This window comes from Xenopus tropicalis, chromosome 7 (genome assembly GCF_000004195.4).
Source record: "Xenopus tropicalis strain Nigerian chromosome 7, UCB_Xtro_10.0, whole genome shotgun sequence".
NCBI lineage: Eukaryota > Metazoa > Chordata > Amphibia > Anura > Pipidae > Xenopus > Xenopus tropicalis.
The window spans coordinates 44960756-44980110 of NC_030683.2; the positions used below are offsets into that span (position 1 = coordinate 44960756).

A 19355-nucleotide genomic window follows, 5' to 3' on the forward strand; every position below is an offset into this window, starting at 1 on the left:
ATATATACAAAATTTCATTAAGATAATAGACAGTACAGATATTTATTTGGCTAAGACTGTACATGACAATACATGATCCTTTGAAGTCAGTTCTAAGGCATGAATTATATCAAATGTCAACATAATAAGAAAAGGGGGTTAATACTTCTCTGGTAACATTCTTGGGCTTGGGAAAAATTCTACCATACAAGGCAAGTTTAGGAGTGAGAGGGACAGCAGGGTTTCTAATGATATTTAGTACATTTTTTTTTCAGAAAACCTGTTAGTTTACTGTATTGGTACTATATGCAGGCTAACCACAAAAAACCCACTTGCCACATGCTTTCATGCTCCTACAGATATGCCTGGAATGTTGATAATAACGCCTCACCGTAGCGGCATATACGGGGATTGAAAAGCACCTTTTATGCTAGAACCTCAGACTTTATGATATAATGTATATTTTAAAGGGAAAGTGTAACCCTTTATATAAGTAAACGTATATTTGAGATTTTACATCTGATTTTACTGCTCTTTTGTTGGAGCTGCTTCATTCAAGAATTATCCCATTTCAAACAATAGTTGTTTAATGAATAAGTACAAGATGGTATGCCTATGAATGGAGGGTAGGAAAAGCATAAGGCATGGTAACAGGGGGTCTGTACGGAAATCTTTTTATATGGATGTCTTGAATAAACTTTTTTTATGTTTATGGACAATATTTGAGTTACAGGATGTCTTTACTTTATGTACTTTGGTTCTGAGGGCTTTATCCTGTTCTCATTGGCTTTCAGACAAGGCATTTATAACCCCCAACTAAGAGAGGCTGCACAAATCCCAAGTGGTGGCACCGTTTTGCTGCCACCTATAGAAGTAATTAGGCACATGACAAAGCCCTATTCCTTTTTTCCTTTACTTTCTCAAGTACTAAGTTTTGTAGTAAACCTCAGCGGGAAGAGATATATATGTGTATATGTATATATACACACACTCCATTTTGATGCAACATTTGGTTGCCCATCCTGTGCTTTTGCAAACTGCATCCTTATGCTGGACGAAAAATGAGGGGTGTATCTTGGATATAGTTAGGGCTCAGTCACAGTATTACAACCAGTGCTACCCACCTGCCTAGTTTTTTTTGTGCCCAGGGGTGCCTGACAGGTGGCTAGTGCAGGGTATATAATTAACATTAGTAATATTGGCATGACAAAGGACTAGCACGGGTTAAATATGTTTTTTGTGCAAGGGAGGAGCAGGGTGCTGCTTGCACTACAACTGGCACAAATATTAAGAACCAATATTAAGAATACCCTTCTTCATCAGCCACCCGTCAGATATCAAGAATGGTAGAGATGGCTGGAGGATTCTATTACTGTCATGTAGCCAAATTCATAGTGCAATCTTTCAACAGGGAAATATGATTCAAACTATTATACATCCTCCTCCCTCACTCAGGCCTGAAACTAAATACTGCTTTTATTTAATGAGATGTCACTATGCCAGAAAATGTAGCCACTTTTGGTTGACATTTCAAATAAATGTGCCTCTAGTGCTTAATAATTATAATAGGTATGGGAAACCCAATATTCAGAAAGCTCCAAATTATCTTGCATAAAGTGCATTTTTTTTTTTAATTATTTCTTTTTTTTTTATCTTATACACACTTTCCACATAATCTGAATCTTATGGTCTTATGGTGTGTTCTGTGCCATTATTTTCTTAGAAGAGACAGATCTGTTAGCTGGGTTCAAATGACTTGAGAAGTTCATTTATTTTACTTTATACAGAAATATAATAACTTGTAACACTGAGCAAATTACCTTAAGGTCCCTGTGTACAATATCATGCTGGTGAATGTGGTTGACACTCTCCAAGATCTGATGAATACAGTGGCTGCAAAATGCACAAATGAAGCACAAGGTTTAGTAACACAGTTCCATTGAATGTACAAGAAAAGCCTCTGATGTTTCTCTGCTTTGCATTGGAGAGCATTAATCTGATCAGAAACTCATACCTTACAAACTTGCTGAAAACTTGTTGCTTGGCAACAGGCATAACAGGGTTTTTTGAAATGAGACAAGTGAACAGCTTAAGCACATTATTATTCCAAGCTGCACTGTTAAACGTCCCTATAAAAGTTGCTGCAACAGGAAAGAAATGTTCTTCCCTTACACACTGGTCTGTGTGGCACAGAATCCTAGTTATCAGTGGGGAGAACTGAATAGAGGCCACCAGCCCAATAACTGTGTGCAAAAAAAAAAAAAATGTAAATCTTAAAGAACCCATAGTACTGATGTGTGCCATTGTCCTTACATTTGAATACGAAAGACAAATGTTGCTTCACCCCTGCTATCTTTCCTATTCCCCCCATTAGCAAAATAAATACAATGCATTCTCAAATCAATTCTGCCTCTGCTTTTAATTAAAAAAAAACAAAAACAAAAGACTTATTTGAGTTGTTTTTACATTTACTTACTTCTCCTTAATTAGCTGAGCTGGTTTTATTAGAGATACTGAGCTCTGCATAACCAAATCCTCCCTTCACCCCGTTGTTGTTATCAGTGCAGTGATAAGCTCATTATCTACTTTACAAGGACCAAACACGGACTACCTTCAGTTCCCCTGAAACCGTAGATTTTTTGTGAATACATCAAAAGTATGTTCAGCACAAGCCATATTGACAGAACATATGTTGAACAGTGCATAAATTGCACCGTTAATATGGAACTAACAATATTTCTCAACATGCTGCTGAATTCAGCTGTTGGATGTGTGTGCTTGTTGGATATCAGTAATATGTTTGGGTGTTTGGCAGCATTCTTTATTGGAGTGTATTGCAGAGTGCAGAACACAACTATACAAACTGTAATTTTACTCAAATACCAATTGAACTTAGTTTGTCTCTTATATTTGTGGCAGTCTTGTCTCAAGCAATGCACAAGGCACATGCTGCTGTGTGTAAACTGAGCAACCCATCTGACCTAAGGCCTGGCTGCCATATATTAAGAAGTCAATGTATCAACTGGAGGGAAACAGCTGTTCAGATGATGAGAGGAGATTTGAATATGCTTGTTTGCAGTTATCCCTTTAAGCCTTAAATGAAAAGAACTACAATGCTGAGTATTCCAAGTGCTAGTGCACTTGTAAAAATCCCTTGATGGTGTAGACAGAAGACTGGCCTTTACCCATCATAATTGTGGAGCTGTAGCCCAGTTTGGAAAACTACTACCTATCAGTCATATACTAGTCATATACAAGGTTTGTACGGAATTCAGCAACATCTAAAATATATGTCATGGGCAAAAAGCATAGGAAACATATGAATTCTGCTATGTCAAGCTTAGGCTGTAAACAAGGGGAGAAAGCATCTGTTAAACCCTAGAGGGGATGGGGGAAGCCACAAGCAATGCCTATTATATTACATGGTTTGAAGACTTGGAGGCCTATGTAAAACATTTTTGAGGTTGAGGTGAAAAAAAATGGGATCAAGAAAAATAACAAAACACGGGCATGTTTTTTCCTCTGTTTCTTTCCCCCTCAAGCACTATACTTCCTGTAGCACCTAATCAGTCGCCTATGGGTCAAGAGACTGAACAAGTGCAGCTGGTCGTCTACTTGGGTGGCCAGATTGTACAATAGCTCACCAATACCTCACTATAATTATAGTGAGTTCTTGAACAAGCATAGCATCCAAGGTTATTGTGATACTTAAAACTACAGTTAGAATTAATGTTGGTATATATACTGTAGTTTATGCATGTGAGTGTATAGATAGGTCAGTGTGGGTTTGTGTGTGCTGGGTTTGAACTTGATGGACACTGGTCCTTTTTTACATGTAACTATTTAAATGAGTTATCCAGGCAATTGTCCATGGATGGCCAGCTTTAAGAATACATGTACAAAAGACAAGAAACTACCAGAAGAAGTGCAAATCAAATTCACAAACATGGGTCAAAGCTTATTCAAGGAAAGGTGTATTCTAGACACATACCACACAGGGAGAAGGTGGTACTTGCAGGTGACTTTAAACAGGATTCAGAATTCATTATTTTTTGGGAAGCATTTGCTAATACAGTAACAGCTATTACTCTGCCATAGGAAATAGATCTTGTAATTTCAACTCATGCATGCTTCAGAGGCAGGCACATCCCTTTTCATTTTAGTTTAATTCTTTTATAAATTGGTGTCTTTCAAGAACCCCCCTCCCCGTCAGTACAGTATAACCACTTTTCTTTCTTTGGTTTTCAAGGATGCTCAGTTCACCCTATACTCTCACAGCATCTACTCAGAAAGGCCTTACGTCCTAGTTATACTTGCCCTTTAAAAGCTGAAACTGTTCCTTTTTAGTTGCTCTGCTTAGTCAATATATTTTGGGAGAAGAACCCAATGTTTCTCTGGCACAGCATTAGGTCCCCAAATACCACCCAAACACTGTAATGAGAAAGATACAAGCTGAGCGTGCAGCATCTTGTCCAAAAATGGACAAAGTCTTTGAGTGTCTCAGTGCCAGGCACAAATAGCAACTTCGTTTTGGGAATGTTTCCTCAGTAGAACTCAATTCCAAGGATTTTTTTTTTAATTTCTTCTCTGTCAGATACATGCAGTTTGTCAGTGCATACCATATCAATCATGCTTTGTGCGGCAAACAAGCACTTCTCTGTTCCTAGGCACTATGCCTTTGGGAACGGATCTAACAGGAAACTAAAAACTTTCCCTTCTTTTGTCTAATAAAAATCCTATTCAAGAGGAAATTGCAAACTCCACAAACTTAAGCAAAGAGCTTCTATTTTCTTGATAATCCTGTGACTTCTAAACACTGTTCTCCAAATGGCATGGTGGCAACAGAAAACTTCAACTTCTCCAAAAATCTTTTTACAGCACCCTCATTCGTCCTTGCTTTGCTAGCTTATTCTGATTGAGCTGTATGCACTTAAAGGCTACACAAAACTAAATTGTATGTATGTATGTATGTATATCTTTATTTAGAAAGTGCTACTTATGTATGCAGCGCTGTAAATTGCACTACGGTTATGTTCTGTTATATTCCTTATGTCAATGACTGTGCATTGAGTAGGACAATTATTTTGTCTAAGGAGAAAAGGCACAGGTTATATAGCAGAAAACAATAAGCTAAGTAGAATACAATGGTGTTTTACAAAGCTTAATTGTTATCTGCTATATAACCTGTGCCCTATTTAAATTAGAATAGCTACCCCCCTTGGCTACACAGCAGCAGGGCAACAGAATAATATATTTTAATTACTTTAATACACTTCATTTTTTCTGTTAGAGCTCCATTAAAAGGACCATCATGCAAAAGCCTGTGGTGTCACTGGTAGGCCAGCTTTATCTGGACAGTATCACAAATCTGGTATATATATTCAGAAAACTGATCTTTCATTACATGAAACTGAACCTTCTTAAGAAAGTGCACTTGTAAGCCAGCATAATGTATTCTGCAGCACTGAGTCACAGGAAGAAGAAAAGAAGGTTACAAGGATCATCTTACAAACAGAACAAGGTAACCTGTAGCTATATTCACAGAATATACAGTAATAAATACAACTGCCAGACATAAGCCTTTTTACAATGTCAGCTTTGGTTTGTTTTTCAAGCATGTAGAAGACTCATTTAGAACGTCACTGAAAACAAAATATAGTACAAATCTATGTGTTTTGCCAACAAGCAGCAAGTGCCATAAGCTCTGTAAGCAACTCTGGAGTAGCTTGTACTTAAAAGCAAAAAAACATGGAATAGCATTTTTTGTCAAAACCTAATTCAGATTTCTTTTGAATTTAGATTAGTGTGTGTTGTTGAAGTTAACGGGGATCTCTGACTTCCAAACCAATATTTGTTAAAGAGACCCACACAACTGAAACCCCTAATATAACTGCAAGCTGTTCCTTCAAACAGTAACAAAAAATAAAATTTTTATATGCTGAAATCCAGCTGCAAAACAGTTCTTCTCTTTCTGCATCATTTAAAATCCTGGCAGGGGAGGAGGGACTAAAAAGCTTCTCCACAGAATTATAACAACTTCTCCACAGCTGACAGACAGTCGACTACTCTTACATTTACTCTTACATTTTTTTTCAGTCTCAAAGTAGTCAGCCAGATCAACAGGAGTAAGGGGGCTAAGGCTTAGTTAACTGTTCCAAACCATATTATTACATTAAAAATAATGAAAAGGCTTCATATTTTTAACTGATGTATAGTGCAAAGTTTCTTAAAATGATTCCCCTTTTACCATTTTCTTTAAAAAAGAAAAAAAAATCAGGGCATTGTACCAAACATACAGGGCAGAGACAGGACCTGCATGCTATTTATAAAGCCAACAGAATGAAGGTCCTGTTTAAAGAGTTGCATTCTGATGCAACACACCAAAGAGAATCCTATCTAAATGGCAATGAACTTTTAATTCTGGCAGGCAAAGGAACATTTCACATTTTAGTACAGATGGTATGTTATTGGCAACAGCAGTGTTTTTTTTCTCCTTCTCCCTCATCTGTGGTTGTTTCATGCTTAGAAATATGTCAGTGCATAGCATATGGGTAGTCTATACAAATATAACATGCTTTCCAATAAGTTATGGATACGTAGTGCAACAGTGAGCCTTTTTATTAGAGAATATACACTTGACACATTTTAGCCGTTTAGCTTGTGTTTTAGATTTATGGGGTTAAATGTGAATTGCCTTGCTTTACAAATGTGATTATTGTCGCATGCAGTAATATTGTCTCAAGCTAGAATATTAGTAATACTGTAAAACATAAAAGATGACAAAAGGGCACATTCACAATGCCCCACACAGTGCACAGTGCACAGTGCAAAGTGCTCCAGGCCTTTGAGTTTTGTTTCGCAATGCAGAGACTTGTGAACTGCTTTTTAAATCTAGCATGGCCTGCATTAGGTTGCACTAGATTTAAAAGAGGGAGGCATGCAGGCGCCCTCCGCCCCATGGCATGTGTATATGGAGTGGCAGGAGTCACAGGTCACATTTTTTTGTCTGGTGCTCCAAAGAGCAGCATTTCCCTGGGTGCAAGTGTATTGTACATGAGCACTATGGGGTACACTCTTGCACTTACACCCAGGGGCTTTCTAAATAAACCCTAAAACATATAAACCCATATGCTAAAAAGATGCATATAGGAAATCATAAAACTGACCAGAGATCTACCCTAAAGACCAAATTTTACATCTGTGAGTTATTATGCCCAATATTTTAGGTACCCCCCAGTGACTGTAGTTGCTTACTTTGAACCCCGAGCTGGCACTCCTGGGGTAGATGCAAGAAAGCAATCATGTCCTTCTCCTTTAAGCCTCGTCTTGTTAAAACTCAGAAACCCAGATGTCTCAGAAAAATGACTCAAAGAAAGGGGTTTTTACGAAACATAGGGGTTTCTCACTTTTTAACAATGTGTCTGCTTTATCGACACTAGCAAACTCTAATCTGACACTGGTGGAACATGTATCTATATGTTTGTGTATATATACATTTTGTGATACAATAAATCTACTTTGTGCATATTACAGTGTACTTATTTATTTGGTGTGTAGTAGACTATTGTATAGATGTATTATATTTAGTTTGGGTTATAAATATGGAAAAATTAAGGAAAAAACGGGCTGTACCATTGCACCATGCTTATTTCAATTTTAGTGTTTTTGTTACCAGTTTTTGTGTGTGTGCTGGGGCTTGCCCTTGATTATGTGAAGAATAATAGATTGCACAATAAAACAAACATATCTGTATTCACAGAATGAGAATGCTTAAACATGGCAGTAATTTCAGGATGCTGACTGCAAAGCCACTAACCTGGCTACCATAAAACTGTTGCTCAACGAGGCCGAAACTTTGATATTGGCTACTTGTTACTTATCTTTTTAAACACATTCCTATTCATCTTCCACCCTGTCATTTAAAGTACTGTCTGGTTTCTAGGGTAAACTGGACTCTAGCAACCTGCCAGCTGCTGAAACTCAAAACTGCTAAACACATAGTTAAAACATGGAAAAATGTAAAAATGAAGACCAATTTCAAAATGTCTTAGAATATCACTATCTGCATAATATTTAAAAAAAAAGTTATTTATAAGGTGAACTACCTAAACCAGTTTTTCTCTCTCACCCCCCTCACCAAAGAATCAACAGCAATGGTTTAAACTTTTGCTGGGCCTAGAAAGAGGGAACTAAGGTGGATGAGAGGAAAGGGGACTGGCAAAACAAATGTATGGTTTAGGGGTGAGAAAATCATTTGTAGAGTGTGAGGAGCATTTTCTTGTATTTGCAGTTCATCCGAAAATAAGATAGATTCACTGAAAAGAACTTGTCTCACCACTAGTGAATCTATATTTTTGATATTAATATATACACCATGAACTGTGAAATGTGATTCTGCTCTGCTTTTTTTGTGGACTTACCTGGCGTCTGCTTCACTATAATATTCCCTTGCCACAATATCTTCAAACAGCTCTCCGCCAGTCACCCTATGAGAGAGAGAGAGAGAGATAGAAAAGCCAGTTAAGTGTGGGGGGGGGGGGGGAGAAATAACTTACAGGAAATTGTAGGAATCAAAGGGGATCCTACAACAAAGCACTGCTTCTTTCTACTACAGAAAAGCAGAGAGGTCCAACTGGTGCTGTGCGGAGAACAACTCTTAGGGATGGCAAATTATATGATATGATGCATAGTGACACAGGCATTCACTACTCAAGAGAAACTCTAAACACATGTAATTATATTGAATTGGTAGAAGAGAAAGGTAGAAATTACAACTGCTTTTTACTGTTGACACTGTAGTAAGAACTGTATGTGACATTCTTTTTATTTTGTGCAAACCTTTTCTTTCCCTGAAACCAGAGGTCCTATGTTGTGTGAATAGTAGACATACCCATCAAGTGACAGAACAAGTCTTTCCTTATATCATGTAAAGCCAGATTTAAATATTTTAAATAATTGAGGTTTTGGAGAATTTACAATAAATGCCATTCATCATAAAAGTATAAACTGCTGATTTACACAGTAAAGGAGGCACAAATGACAGCATAACAAAAATATAAAGTTGCAGTTATATAAATAGTATCAGGTAATACATAAAAAAACATTTTAAGATATTGTATATATTATTTTTGTGGTGGCTGAGAAAGGCTCTCTGCTTCCTTGCCACCAGACTACTCTACAGTTACAAGATTAAATTAACCTGATTCCACACCTTTCTGAAACAACAAATAGGGAACATGTACAAAAACAGGGCCATAGTGCTATTTAACTGGCATGAACTGAACTGTAGACCAGCACTATGCAGTAGGTAGGATAAGCATTCCCCAGCACTATGCAATAAGTACCAACTGAAATGCACATAAACTATACACAAAGGGGCCTATTTATTATGCTGTGTAAAACAAAATTTGTGGAAAAGGGTGTAAAAATTCGAGTAAAATAAATGACAATTTTCACGCCTTTATGTAAATTTCGGCAGAAGAAAAAACACATAAAAAATTATGGTGTTTTTTACGCGGCGAAGCCTGGAGATGTGTGGCAAATTTTGGCACCATTTTTTACACAGCATAATAAATAGACCACAGAGGGTAGCTGAAGAAGTGTAATGTTGCCATGTACAAAGGGTATGAACAGTAGTTTGCCCCTGCACTATACCATAAGCACATACCAAACAAGTTCTATTCATAGAGTAAAAGAATTATATCACAGTGCAAAAATTATTGAATTACTGAAGTGCACATGGCTGTATACAGTGGGTAAAAACAAAAGCAGAACAATGCACTATGGCCATGCAACAAGTATGAATTAAAAAGCACACCAAGGACCAGCATTCTCAAGTAAAAAAAAACAGCCGAAACAGCAAGAAAAACATACCTCAGGCGCAGGCTGTCCTGTTCTCTCAGTGCAACAGGAGCCAATTGGAACAAAGACTATACAGATACAGTGGAGGAAATAATTATTTGACCCCTCACTGATTTTGTAAGTTTGTCCAATGACAAAGAAATGAAAAGTCTCAGAACAGTATCATTTCAATGGTAGGTTTATTTTAACAGTGGCAGATAGCACATCAAAAGGAAAATCGAAAAAATAACTTTAAAGGAACAGTAACACTAAAAAATAAAAATGTTTTAAAATAATTAAAATATAATGTACTGTTGTCCTGCACTGGTAAAAGTTGTGTGTTTGCTTCAGAAAGACTACTGTAGTTAATAGAAATAGCTGTTGTGTAGGCATGGGGGCAGCCATTTAAATTGAAAAAAGGAGAAAAGGCACAGGTTACATAAGAAGATAACAGATAACTGTGTAGAATACAATGGTAATCTATGCTACTTATCTGTTATCTGCTTAGTAACCTGTGCCTTTTCTCCTTTTTTAAATTTAAATGGCTGCCCCCATGGCTACACAGCAGGGTATTTATATAAACTGTAGTAGTGTTTAAGAAGCAAACAGACAACTTTTACCAGTGCAGGGCAATAGTACATAATATATTAATTATTTTTATACACTTTCATTTTTTGGTGTTACTGTTCCTTTAAATAAAAGATAGCAACTGATTTGCATTTCATTGAGTGAAATAAGTTTTTGAACCCTCTAACAAAAAAAGACTTAATACTTAGTGGAAAAACCCTTGTTTGCAAGCACAGAGGTCAAACGTTTCTTGTAATTGATGACCAAGTTTGCGCACATTTTAGGAGGAATGTTGGTCCACTCCTCTTTGCAGATCATCTCTAAATCCCTAAGGTTTTGAGGCTGTCTCTGTGCAACTCTGAGCTTGAGCTCCCTCCATAGGTTTTCTATTGGATTAAGGTCCGGAGACTGACTAGGCCACTCCATGACATTAATGTGCTTCTTCTTGAGCCACTCCTTTGTTGCCTTTGCTGTATGTTTTGGGTCATTGTCGTGCTGGAACACCCATCCACGACCCATTTTCAGTTTCCTGGCAGAGGGAAGGAGGTTGTCGTTCAGGATTTCACGATACATGGCTCCGTCCATTTTCCCGTTAATGCAAATAAGTTGTCCTGTGCCCTTAGCAGAAAAACACCCCCAAAGCAAAATGTTTCCACCCCCATGCTTGACGGTGGGGACGGTGTTTTGGGGGTCATAGGCAGCATTTTTCTTTCTCCAAACACAGCGAGTTGAGTTAATGCCAAAGAGCTCTATTTTGGTCTCATCAGACCACAGCACCTTCTCCCAGTCACTCACAGAATCATTCAGGTGTTCATTGGCAAACTTCAGACGGGCCTGCACATGTGCCTTCTTGAGCAGGGGGACCTTGCGAGCCCTGCAGGGTTTTAATCCATTGCGGTGTAATGTGTTTCCAATGGTTTTCTTGGTGACTGTGGTCCCTGCTAATTTGAGGTCATTAACTAACTCCTCCCGTGTAGTTCTAGGATGCTTTTTCACCTTTCTCAGAATCATTGACACCCCACGAGGTGAGATCTTGCGTGGAGCCCCAGAGCGAGGTCGATTGATGGTCATTTTGTGCTCCTTCCATTTTCGAACAATCGCACCAACAGTTGTCACCTTCTCTCCCAGCTTCTTGCTAATGGTTTTGTAGCCCATTCCAGCCTTGTGCAGGTCTACAATTTTGTCTCTGACATCCTTGGACAGCTCTTTGGTCTTTCCCATGTTGGAGAGTTTGGAGTCTGCTTGATTGATTGATTCTGTGGACAGGTGTCTTTTATACAGGTGACTAGTTAAGACAGGTGTCCTTAATGAGGTTGACTAATTGAGTAGAAGTGTCTAACCACTCTGTGGGAGCCAGAACTCTTAATGGTTGGTAGGGGTTCAAAAACTTATTTCACTCAATGAAATGCAAATCAGTTGCTATCTTTTATTTAAAGTTATTTTTTCGATTTTCCTTTTGATGTGCTATCTGCCACTGTTAAAATAAACCTACCATTGAAATGATACTGTTCTGAGACTTTTCATTTCTTTGTCATTGGACAAACTTACAAAATCAGTGAGGGGTCAAATAATTATTTCCTCCACTGTAGCTGTGCTGGTCCTTATTATATATATATACTTTTTTCTCTGTATTTGTACATGTATCCCAGGCAGTTAATTTACTTGAATATGAAGGTTTTGGTGTGAGACCGAAACATTGAGTAATAAACCTTTCTATTTTTGCATTTACATTATGCTCGCAATTCTTTAAATCCTAGGAGTGCTGTCCTTGTTTCCTTGTTCCAATATATTATATATAGTTATTTTTCTACAACATTCACAGTCAGGAAACTATGTACAACTAAAGTTACAGTTATAAAAAGGGAGCTATAATTTGGTATATTACTCCTGAATATGCCACTGATTAGTATCTTTAACAGTGTCTTTCTGGTCACACTCATTGCTCCAATGAATGTTGGGGTGCAGAAGCAATTACCTGGTTAATACCGACTAGAAGTTTAGTATCATAAAGGCCTTGGAAATTCTTTATAGACTTTAAGATAAACTCCCTCAAACAATTAAACCATAACCAGAAAATGTACACTACATTCCATTAAGTTTAGAGATTCTGTTATCCCTAAAAACAAGTACATTTCCAATATACGTGCATTTTTTTTCTTACAGGTTTAACCCTTTTACTGCCAACAATGTACAGCGTACGTTGTTTGGCAGATAAAGATACTCTCTGCAGAAGCGGCATGTGCTGCTTCTGCAGAGAGTTTTTAGTGATGACAGCCCCTGGGCAACGAGACAGGGGGGCTGTCATGTTGGCCCTGCAACGTGTTCATCCCAGGGCCGACCCCCAAGCAGCAGTCCCGCTTCCTGCTTCCCCCCCAGCGCCGGCCCACTAAGTTCCTGCAACATGGAGGACCAGGACTGCAGCACCGATGACCAGGCAAGTTTCAGGACAGTTAAGTGTGTTTTTTTTGCATTTATACACACTTACATACATTTACACACACATACAGCACACAATTTTGCAGTTTTTTGTTTTTCATTTTGCACACATATACACACTTACACACTGACACAACTTTTACACATGTATACACAAACTTTTTTTTAATTTTTTTTAATTTATTTATTTTTGTTTTAAGTTTCTTTTCCCTAAAAACTGTTTATTTTGACAGCGTGACTATTGGATCAGATATTCTGACCACTAATTACACTGTTGTCTGACTTATTTTGTCTTTTCACTAATTTGCACAATTTTTGTGGTTTTCTTGCATTTTTATCCCTTTATTAGTATTCCTAATCTGTTTTTAGCATAGCTTTGCCATATGTAACTTTGGTGTACAAAAATAACTTTACCTATTTTGAATTCATCAGAATGTGTACTTTCCGAAACTATATGGTTTTCTGGGGGTCTCTGTATAGTTAGGGGGTGTTATGGCACATAATACACTGACAGGGGGCTCTGTGTGCAAAAGCCGAGTTGGCAGGCGAGAAATCCATATGCGCTATTTTCATTTTGGGGCCAGTACATACCGCAGACTTTGGTATATCTATGCATATTGCCCATCAAACTGTTGGGGTGATTTGCCTTTGTATGCAAGAAATTGTATGAGATAAATGCGGCAAATTGCAACATTTTTAGGCGATTTTCTAAAATGTCATAAAAATCTGCGGCTTGGTACTTTGGAGTAAAAAGAAATGTGTACCCATTATAGATTCAGGGAAATGTGTACTTTCCAAAAATATATGGCTTTCTGGGATGAGTGTACTTTTTTTGTAGCATTATCATACGGGGGTATGTTCAAATTGGGGCCCCTACATGCCACATATTTGGGTAAACCTATACATATTGGGTATCAAACTGTTCAGTGGACCCCTGGTGTTCAAATGTATGGTGTTTTATCTTGTTACCTAATGCTATGTGGGAGATAAGATGCTGCAAAGTGGAAGCTGTGAGGGGATTTTTGGAGATGTCACCTAAATTGCCAAAATAGAAAAGCTGTGCAGCTTGGTACTTCAGAGTAGAAAGATATGGGTACCCATTTTAGATTCAGGGCAATGTGTACTTTCCAAAAAAATATGACTGGGTTGAGCGTACTTTTTACTAGCTTTATCCCACATATAATGATGTAAATGTGTTGATTTTGCAGGAGCTGAAATGACAGAAATGATATTTCATATGGGGATATGTTCACATTGGGGCCCCTACATGCCGCAAACCTATACATATTGGGCATCAAACCGTTCTGTGGACCCTTGGCGTTCAAATTTAGGGTGTTTTATCTTGGTACCTAATGCTATGTGGGAGATAAGATGCTGCAAAGTGGAAGCTTTGAGGGGATTTTTGTAAATGTCATCAAAATTGCTAAATTTAGAAAAGCTTTGCGGCTTGGTACTTTGGAGTAAAAAGACATGGGTACCCATTTTAGATTTGGGAGAATGTGTACTTTCCAAAAATATATGGCTTTCTGGGGTGAGCATACTTTTTACTAGCTTTATCCCACATATAATGATGTAAATGTGTTGATTTTGCAGGAGCTGAAATGACAGAAAAGACAGATCATATGGGAGTATGTTCACATTGGGGCCCCTACAAGCCACATACTTAGGTAAACCTATACATATTGGGCATCAAACTTTTCAGTGGACCCCTGGCATTCATATTTACGGTGTTTTATTTGGTTACTTTATGACCAGGAGATAAGATTTAGGAGATAAGATACTATATACTGGAAGCTTTGAAGTGATTTTTTAAAAAATTTTACAAAATAACTTTAGGAAAGCATTGCGACTTAATAGTTTGGAGTAGACAGACAATTGTGCCTACTCTGGATTCCCCAAAATCTGTTCTGTACAATTATGTATAATTTTCTGGGATAAACCTTCTTTTAGTGGAATTTTTGGCCTTGAAATCTAAAGTATGCAGCTTTCTGAAGCAGTGCTTTGGAAATTTGGTAGTGTACTGCTGGGAGTTTTTGACCTATACAAGTGAGAAATCTCCATAAAACTATATATATAAAACTATATATATTTGTTATTGGCACGTTCAGGAGACATGGGACAGTTGTATTTTTGTGCATAAAATAATTTTGTTTCTGGTATGTGTGTTTATATTATAGAAAATATGATTTTTAGACATTTAGAAGCCTATAGGGTTGATTCACTAAGGTGAGTTAAAACGAGCGCTATTTATAGCATGTGGTAGAAATTTTATTGCGTCTTATTTTTCGCATCTTAACACATGATTTACTAAAAGAATACTTGCGGTAATTTAGACGCGATGCTGTTTGCGTTTTTTAAGAAAATGACCATTTCCCTGCAAACTGGAGGCTACATCACTCTAGGGCCAACACATAAATCCCACTGCAAAGTCCATATTAAGTTGCCAAAAGCTCATGAACTGTACTTTTCTATAATTACCGCCTGCCCCAAGTAGGTGTTAATTTTCGCATAGACTAATGCGATATTTAGGGTGTCTAAGTGTTTGTGAATCATGCGTTAGTATTATTTCTGCGCGATAATTAACGCAATGCGTTAAAATTAACGTATTCGGTTGCATTAAAATTAACGCATTCGGTTGCACGCTATATAACACACACAATATGCGAATTAACGCATGCGATAATACTTTAGCGAATCGTGCGGGTTTTTTTTTGGCGTCAATTTTAACGCAAAAAAGCATGCGATAACGCTTATCAACCTTTAGTGAATCAACCCTTATATCTTGTTACAGAATTAGAATTACACCAAAATTCTACCATATTTTGAAAGCTTAGGTTGTCCTGAAAAAAACGATAAATTGTTTTCCTGGGTAAACTAAAATCCCCCCCGAGGAAAGGCCCCTAAAATGTTCAAAAACTGTCTGGCAATACAAGTTCCGCTTTGACCAAAACAGCTGGCAGTGAAAGGGTTAACCTAGCCTCAGCCAGCCCTACCTCAGCTGTTCAAGAAACTTAGGCAGTCACAGGCTGTCCTGTTCTCTCAGCAGGAGCCAATCCGAACAAAGACAACACAGATAGCTACGAGCATACTTGCTTCCGATTGGCTCCTAATGCAAATGGGGGAATGTGCACTAGAAGACCTATCGTATTACAGCAGAAGCAAAGCACCAGCTGACTGAGGCTGCCTGTGGCAGTAGTGGAAACTGGATCATTTATTTTAAACACAGTAAAAAAAAAAAAATAATGCATTTATATTGGAAACTTTATTGTTTTTAGGGTATCTATTTAGAATCCCTTAAAAAATACTGTCCTGGGAAGACCATGTTTTTTTCAAAACGTATCAGTTAATAGAGCTTCTCCAGTAGAAGTCTGCATTGAAATCCAGTTTTCAAAAACACATTTTTTAATATTTAATTTTGAAATTTTACATGGGGCTAGCCATATTCTTAATTTCCCAGGGTGCCACAGACATGTGACCTGTGCTCTGATAAATTTCAGTTAGACTTTACTTCTGAGCTGGAAGTCGGAGTGGTATCACTCCCCTCCCAGCAGGCGATCAGCAGAATAATGGGAAGGTAGCAAGATAACAGCTCCCAGTAGATATCAGAATAGCACTCAATAGTAAGGAATCCAAGTCCGGCTTGGGACTCCTCCAGTTACATGGGAGAAGCTAAAAAAAATACATTTGTTGGTTCAAGAATAAAATTTTAAATGGTAAAGTGAATTATTTGCTATGTGAACAGTGTAATTTAGAAATAAACAGTATACCATAAAAATCATGACAGTATAATGGTAACCTTTAAGTCCCCTTTAATATTTGTGTTATTAGTTACATGCAAATTATAATACAGAATGCAGCTGTAGAACATAAAATGTGGCTACTAAAAAGAAAGCCCCACTGAACTGCTTTTAATGGGGTCATCGTGCAGAAAATGAGAGATACACGCACAAGAGAGTAAAAAAAATCCACTCTTAAAGACTTTAAGTAGCAAAGATAATGAAGGCAATTTCTTAATGACGCATGAGCAATATTCAAATGTAAAAAGAGTTCAGGAGGCAAACATGCAACAGGGGGTGACAAAGATTAGTTGCCTCTGATGTGAAAAAATGCCTTCCCCAGTGATTAAGCCAAATTGCAGCAAGTTGTCGAACATTTTGACCCCCCCTGTGAATGCATAGATGGATGTCACTCCCCTTTACACTCTTGAAGAGGTTTGTGACATTGATTTGAAGGCTCAATAAAGGACTGAAATGTTGCCAGTCTTTTCACGATTCCAGTGTGTTGCTGTATAAAATTTTCAATATTTATAAGTTACTGTAGGTTATTACCTGAAAACAAAAGGGCATGAGAATATAATCAAGAATACACATTACAAAGTAATTCCCAAACCCCTAAGGCAGTTGAACTTTAAACTGATAATATTCAGAAATACTTACAGATCAAAAACAAGGTAATGAAAGCCCTCTTCTGAAATACTGTCATGGAGACGCACTGGAGACAAAGAAGAAAAGATAAATGAGTAAGACACCCAAAAACTGTGTATCTGCCCATGTATGGGCACCCCTGACAGGTCTACCTGACCCATATCTGGCCTAAAATTAGCAATATCTCAATCAGGCAGGTTTGATTTTCCTGTAGGATCAGGGAAAAAGTTTTATTACCAGGTGGGTAGTCGGATCCGTGGTCCCGCGTGACGTATGCACCCAATGTATACAGTATCCCTTCGAGTCTGAGCAGGAGATCGGTAGCGCTAAGTTGTGGACAGCGCTACCGATCTCCTGCTGCACCTAAGGAGTCTATTATGTATATACTTTATATATTCTCTATGTTACCCTATCTCAGGTTGATTTGAGACACTCTCTTTACTACATACTAATCTCAGAATTATAGGGTATTAATAAGTTAAAAGAACAAATACACCTGCATTTAAAAAAATCTTTATTTTCTCTGCCTTTGTTGCGGAAACCCTATGAGTGCCGACACTCTTTTTTTTGTTTTATATTTATATGGTATATCTATAGTAGTAAGTCAAATCAACTGGACTTGCTGTATTTCTTTCCTTGAAGACGTTTCGCTAGTCATCTCACTGAATTCAGAAAGCCAGTCGGGTGGACTAGCAAAACATCTTCAAGAGAAAAAAATTAAGCAAATCCAGCTGATCTGACTTACAATTATAGATATACTGTCTATGATCCTCCAGTTCACAATGGCCTTATGCTAATAACAAATTACCTTGGGTTCTCAAGGTATCTGATTTTGCAGTTTTACATAAGAAAACATCTGTAATACTCTGCTACTGAGACATAATTATGTGCAGACCATCTATGGTTGAGGAGGTTTACATTTCAGCTCTACAAGATCTTTTATTTGTGCCATATAATTCAATTTAGAGGCAAAAGAAATGTATATGCCACACCTAGCAAACAGATTAGCAATTACAGTGGTGTTGGTAAGCTATTACATTTGACAGCTCCCCAGAGAATGGAGCATTACTGCTTTTATAACAGTAAGTAGCTATTTAGCTTGTCAAACCTTGTTGGTGGGTGTCACCCAAAAGGTGTAATCAACAACCCGAGAAGCTAATAAGGTGTTAAAGTGGTAATTAGTGAGCAGAGAAACCTACGCTTCATTACTACAAAACTTGCTTGTTTTCACTTAGCAGCAAATGCAAGGTGGAATATTTGTTTTTAGCAATATTACATAGGCTAAAGGGAAAAGGGACAATACAGGATGTTCATAATTACATTCAGGCAGTAGTAAAAGATTTTTCTGAGGATAAACTGAGTATCTGGTTGTAACAAATAAACCTCTAATTGCTGCCCCTAAAGGAAAGACTTTTTCACATTTCTAAAAAAAAACTTAAGAAGTTTAGCCAAAGTCTAATATGACTAGGCTTGAAAGCATTTCCCTGCATGTCAGTACGTTTTTCATCGAAAACAGTTCCCCACCTTTTAAGCAGGCAAAAAACCTATGCTATCCTATGGGAGAAAAAAAGACTTCTAATTCTGCTCCTTATTCAGATGACCAAGGCAAAAACAAAATCACCATCTATTGTGTTTCCCTTCTGAACTAATTGCTCTTGAAGTATATTTTTGCTATTACTATATGCATTACAGGCACAGGATCAGTTATCTGGCAAACCTTTATCAAGAAAGCTCAGAATAATGGGCAGATAATTTCCTATAGACTTCATTTTAAGCAAATAATTTTAAGGATTTTTTTTTTAATTAAGTACCTTGTTCTTGATCCTAACTAAGCTGTATCAATCGATATTGGTGGCAAAATGATCCTATACTAGATCACCCCAAAATAAAAAAATAAAACACACAACAAGCAAGTACAGAATGCACAATACCGTAAACAGAAAAATACGTCTGGGCTGCACATAGGACAACCTATATTTGTATGTGCTGCCTGTGTCTGTGTAAGTTTCCTTCCACAATCTAAAATAGGATAAAGGCTTGGACTGTAAGATTCACTGGAGCAGGGACAGATGTGGATGATGTAAAATCTATGTAAAGCCATGTAGAATT

General features: G+C 37.5%; 1 protein-coding gene across 31 annotated transcripts in view; it reads right to left on the reverse strand.

The window, feature by feature from the left end:
- The window catches only part of camk2g (calcium/calmodulin dependent protein kinase (CaM kinase) II gamma), a 172767-nt gene that overhangs the window by 68073 nt on the left and 85339 nt on the right, over positions 1-19355 (reverse strand). For all 31 annotated transcript variants that reach the window (XM_012965995.3, XM_012965993.3, XM_012965990.3 and 28 more), the window contains exons 4-6: positions 17259-17313; positions 8400-8465; positions 1800-1872 (exon numbers count right to left, since the gene is read on the reverse strand). In XM_012965995.3, the coding sequence (XP_012821449.1) occupies positions 1800-1872; positions 8400-8465; positions 17259-17313 (194 nt within the window). The remainder of the gene's footprint in view (positions 1-1799; positions 1873-8399; positions 8466-17258; positions 17314-19355) is intronic.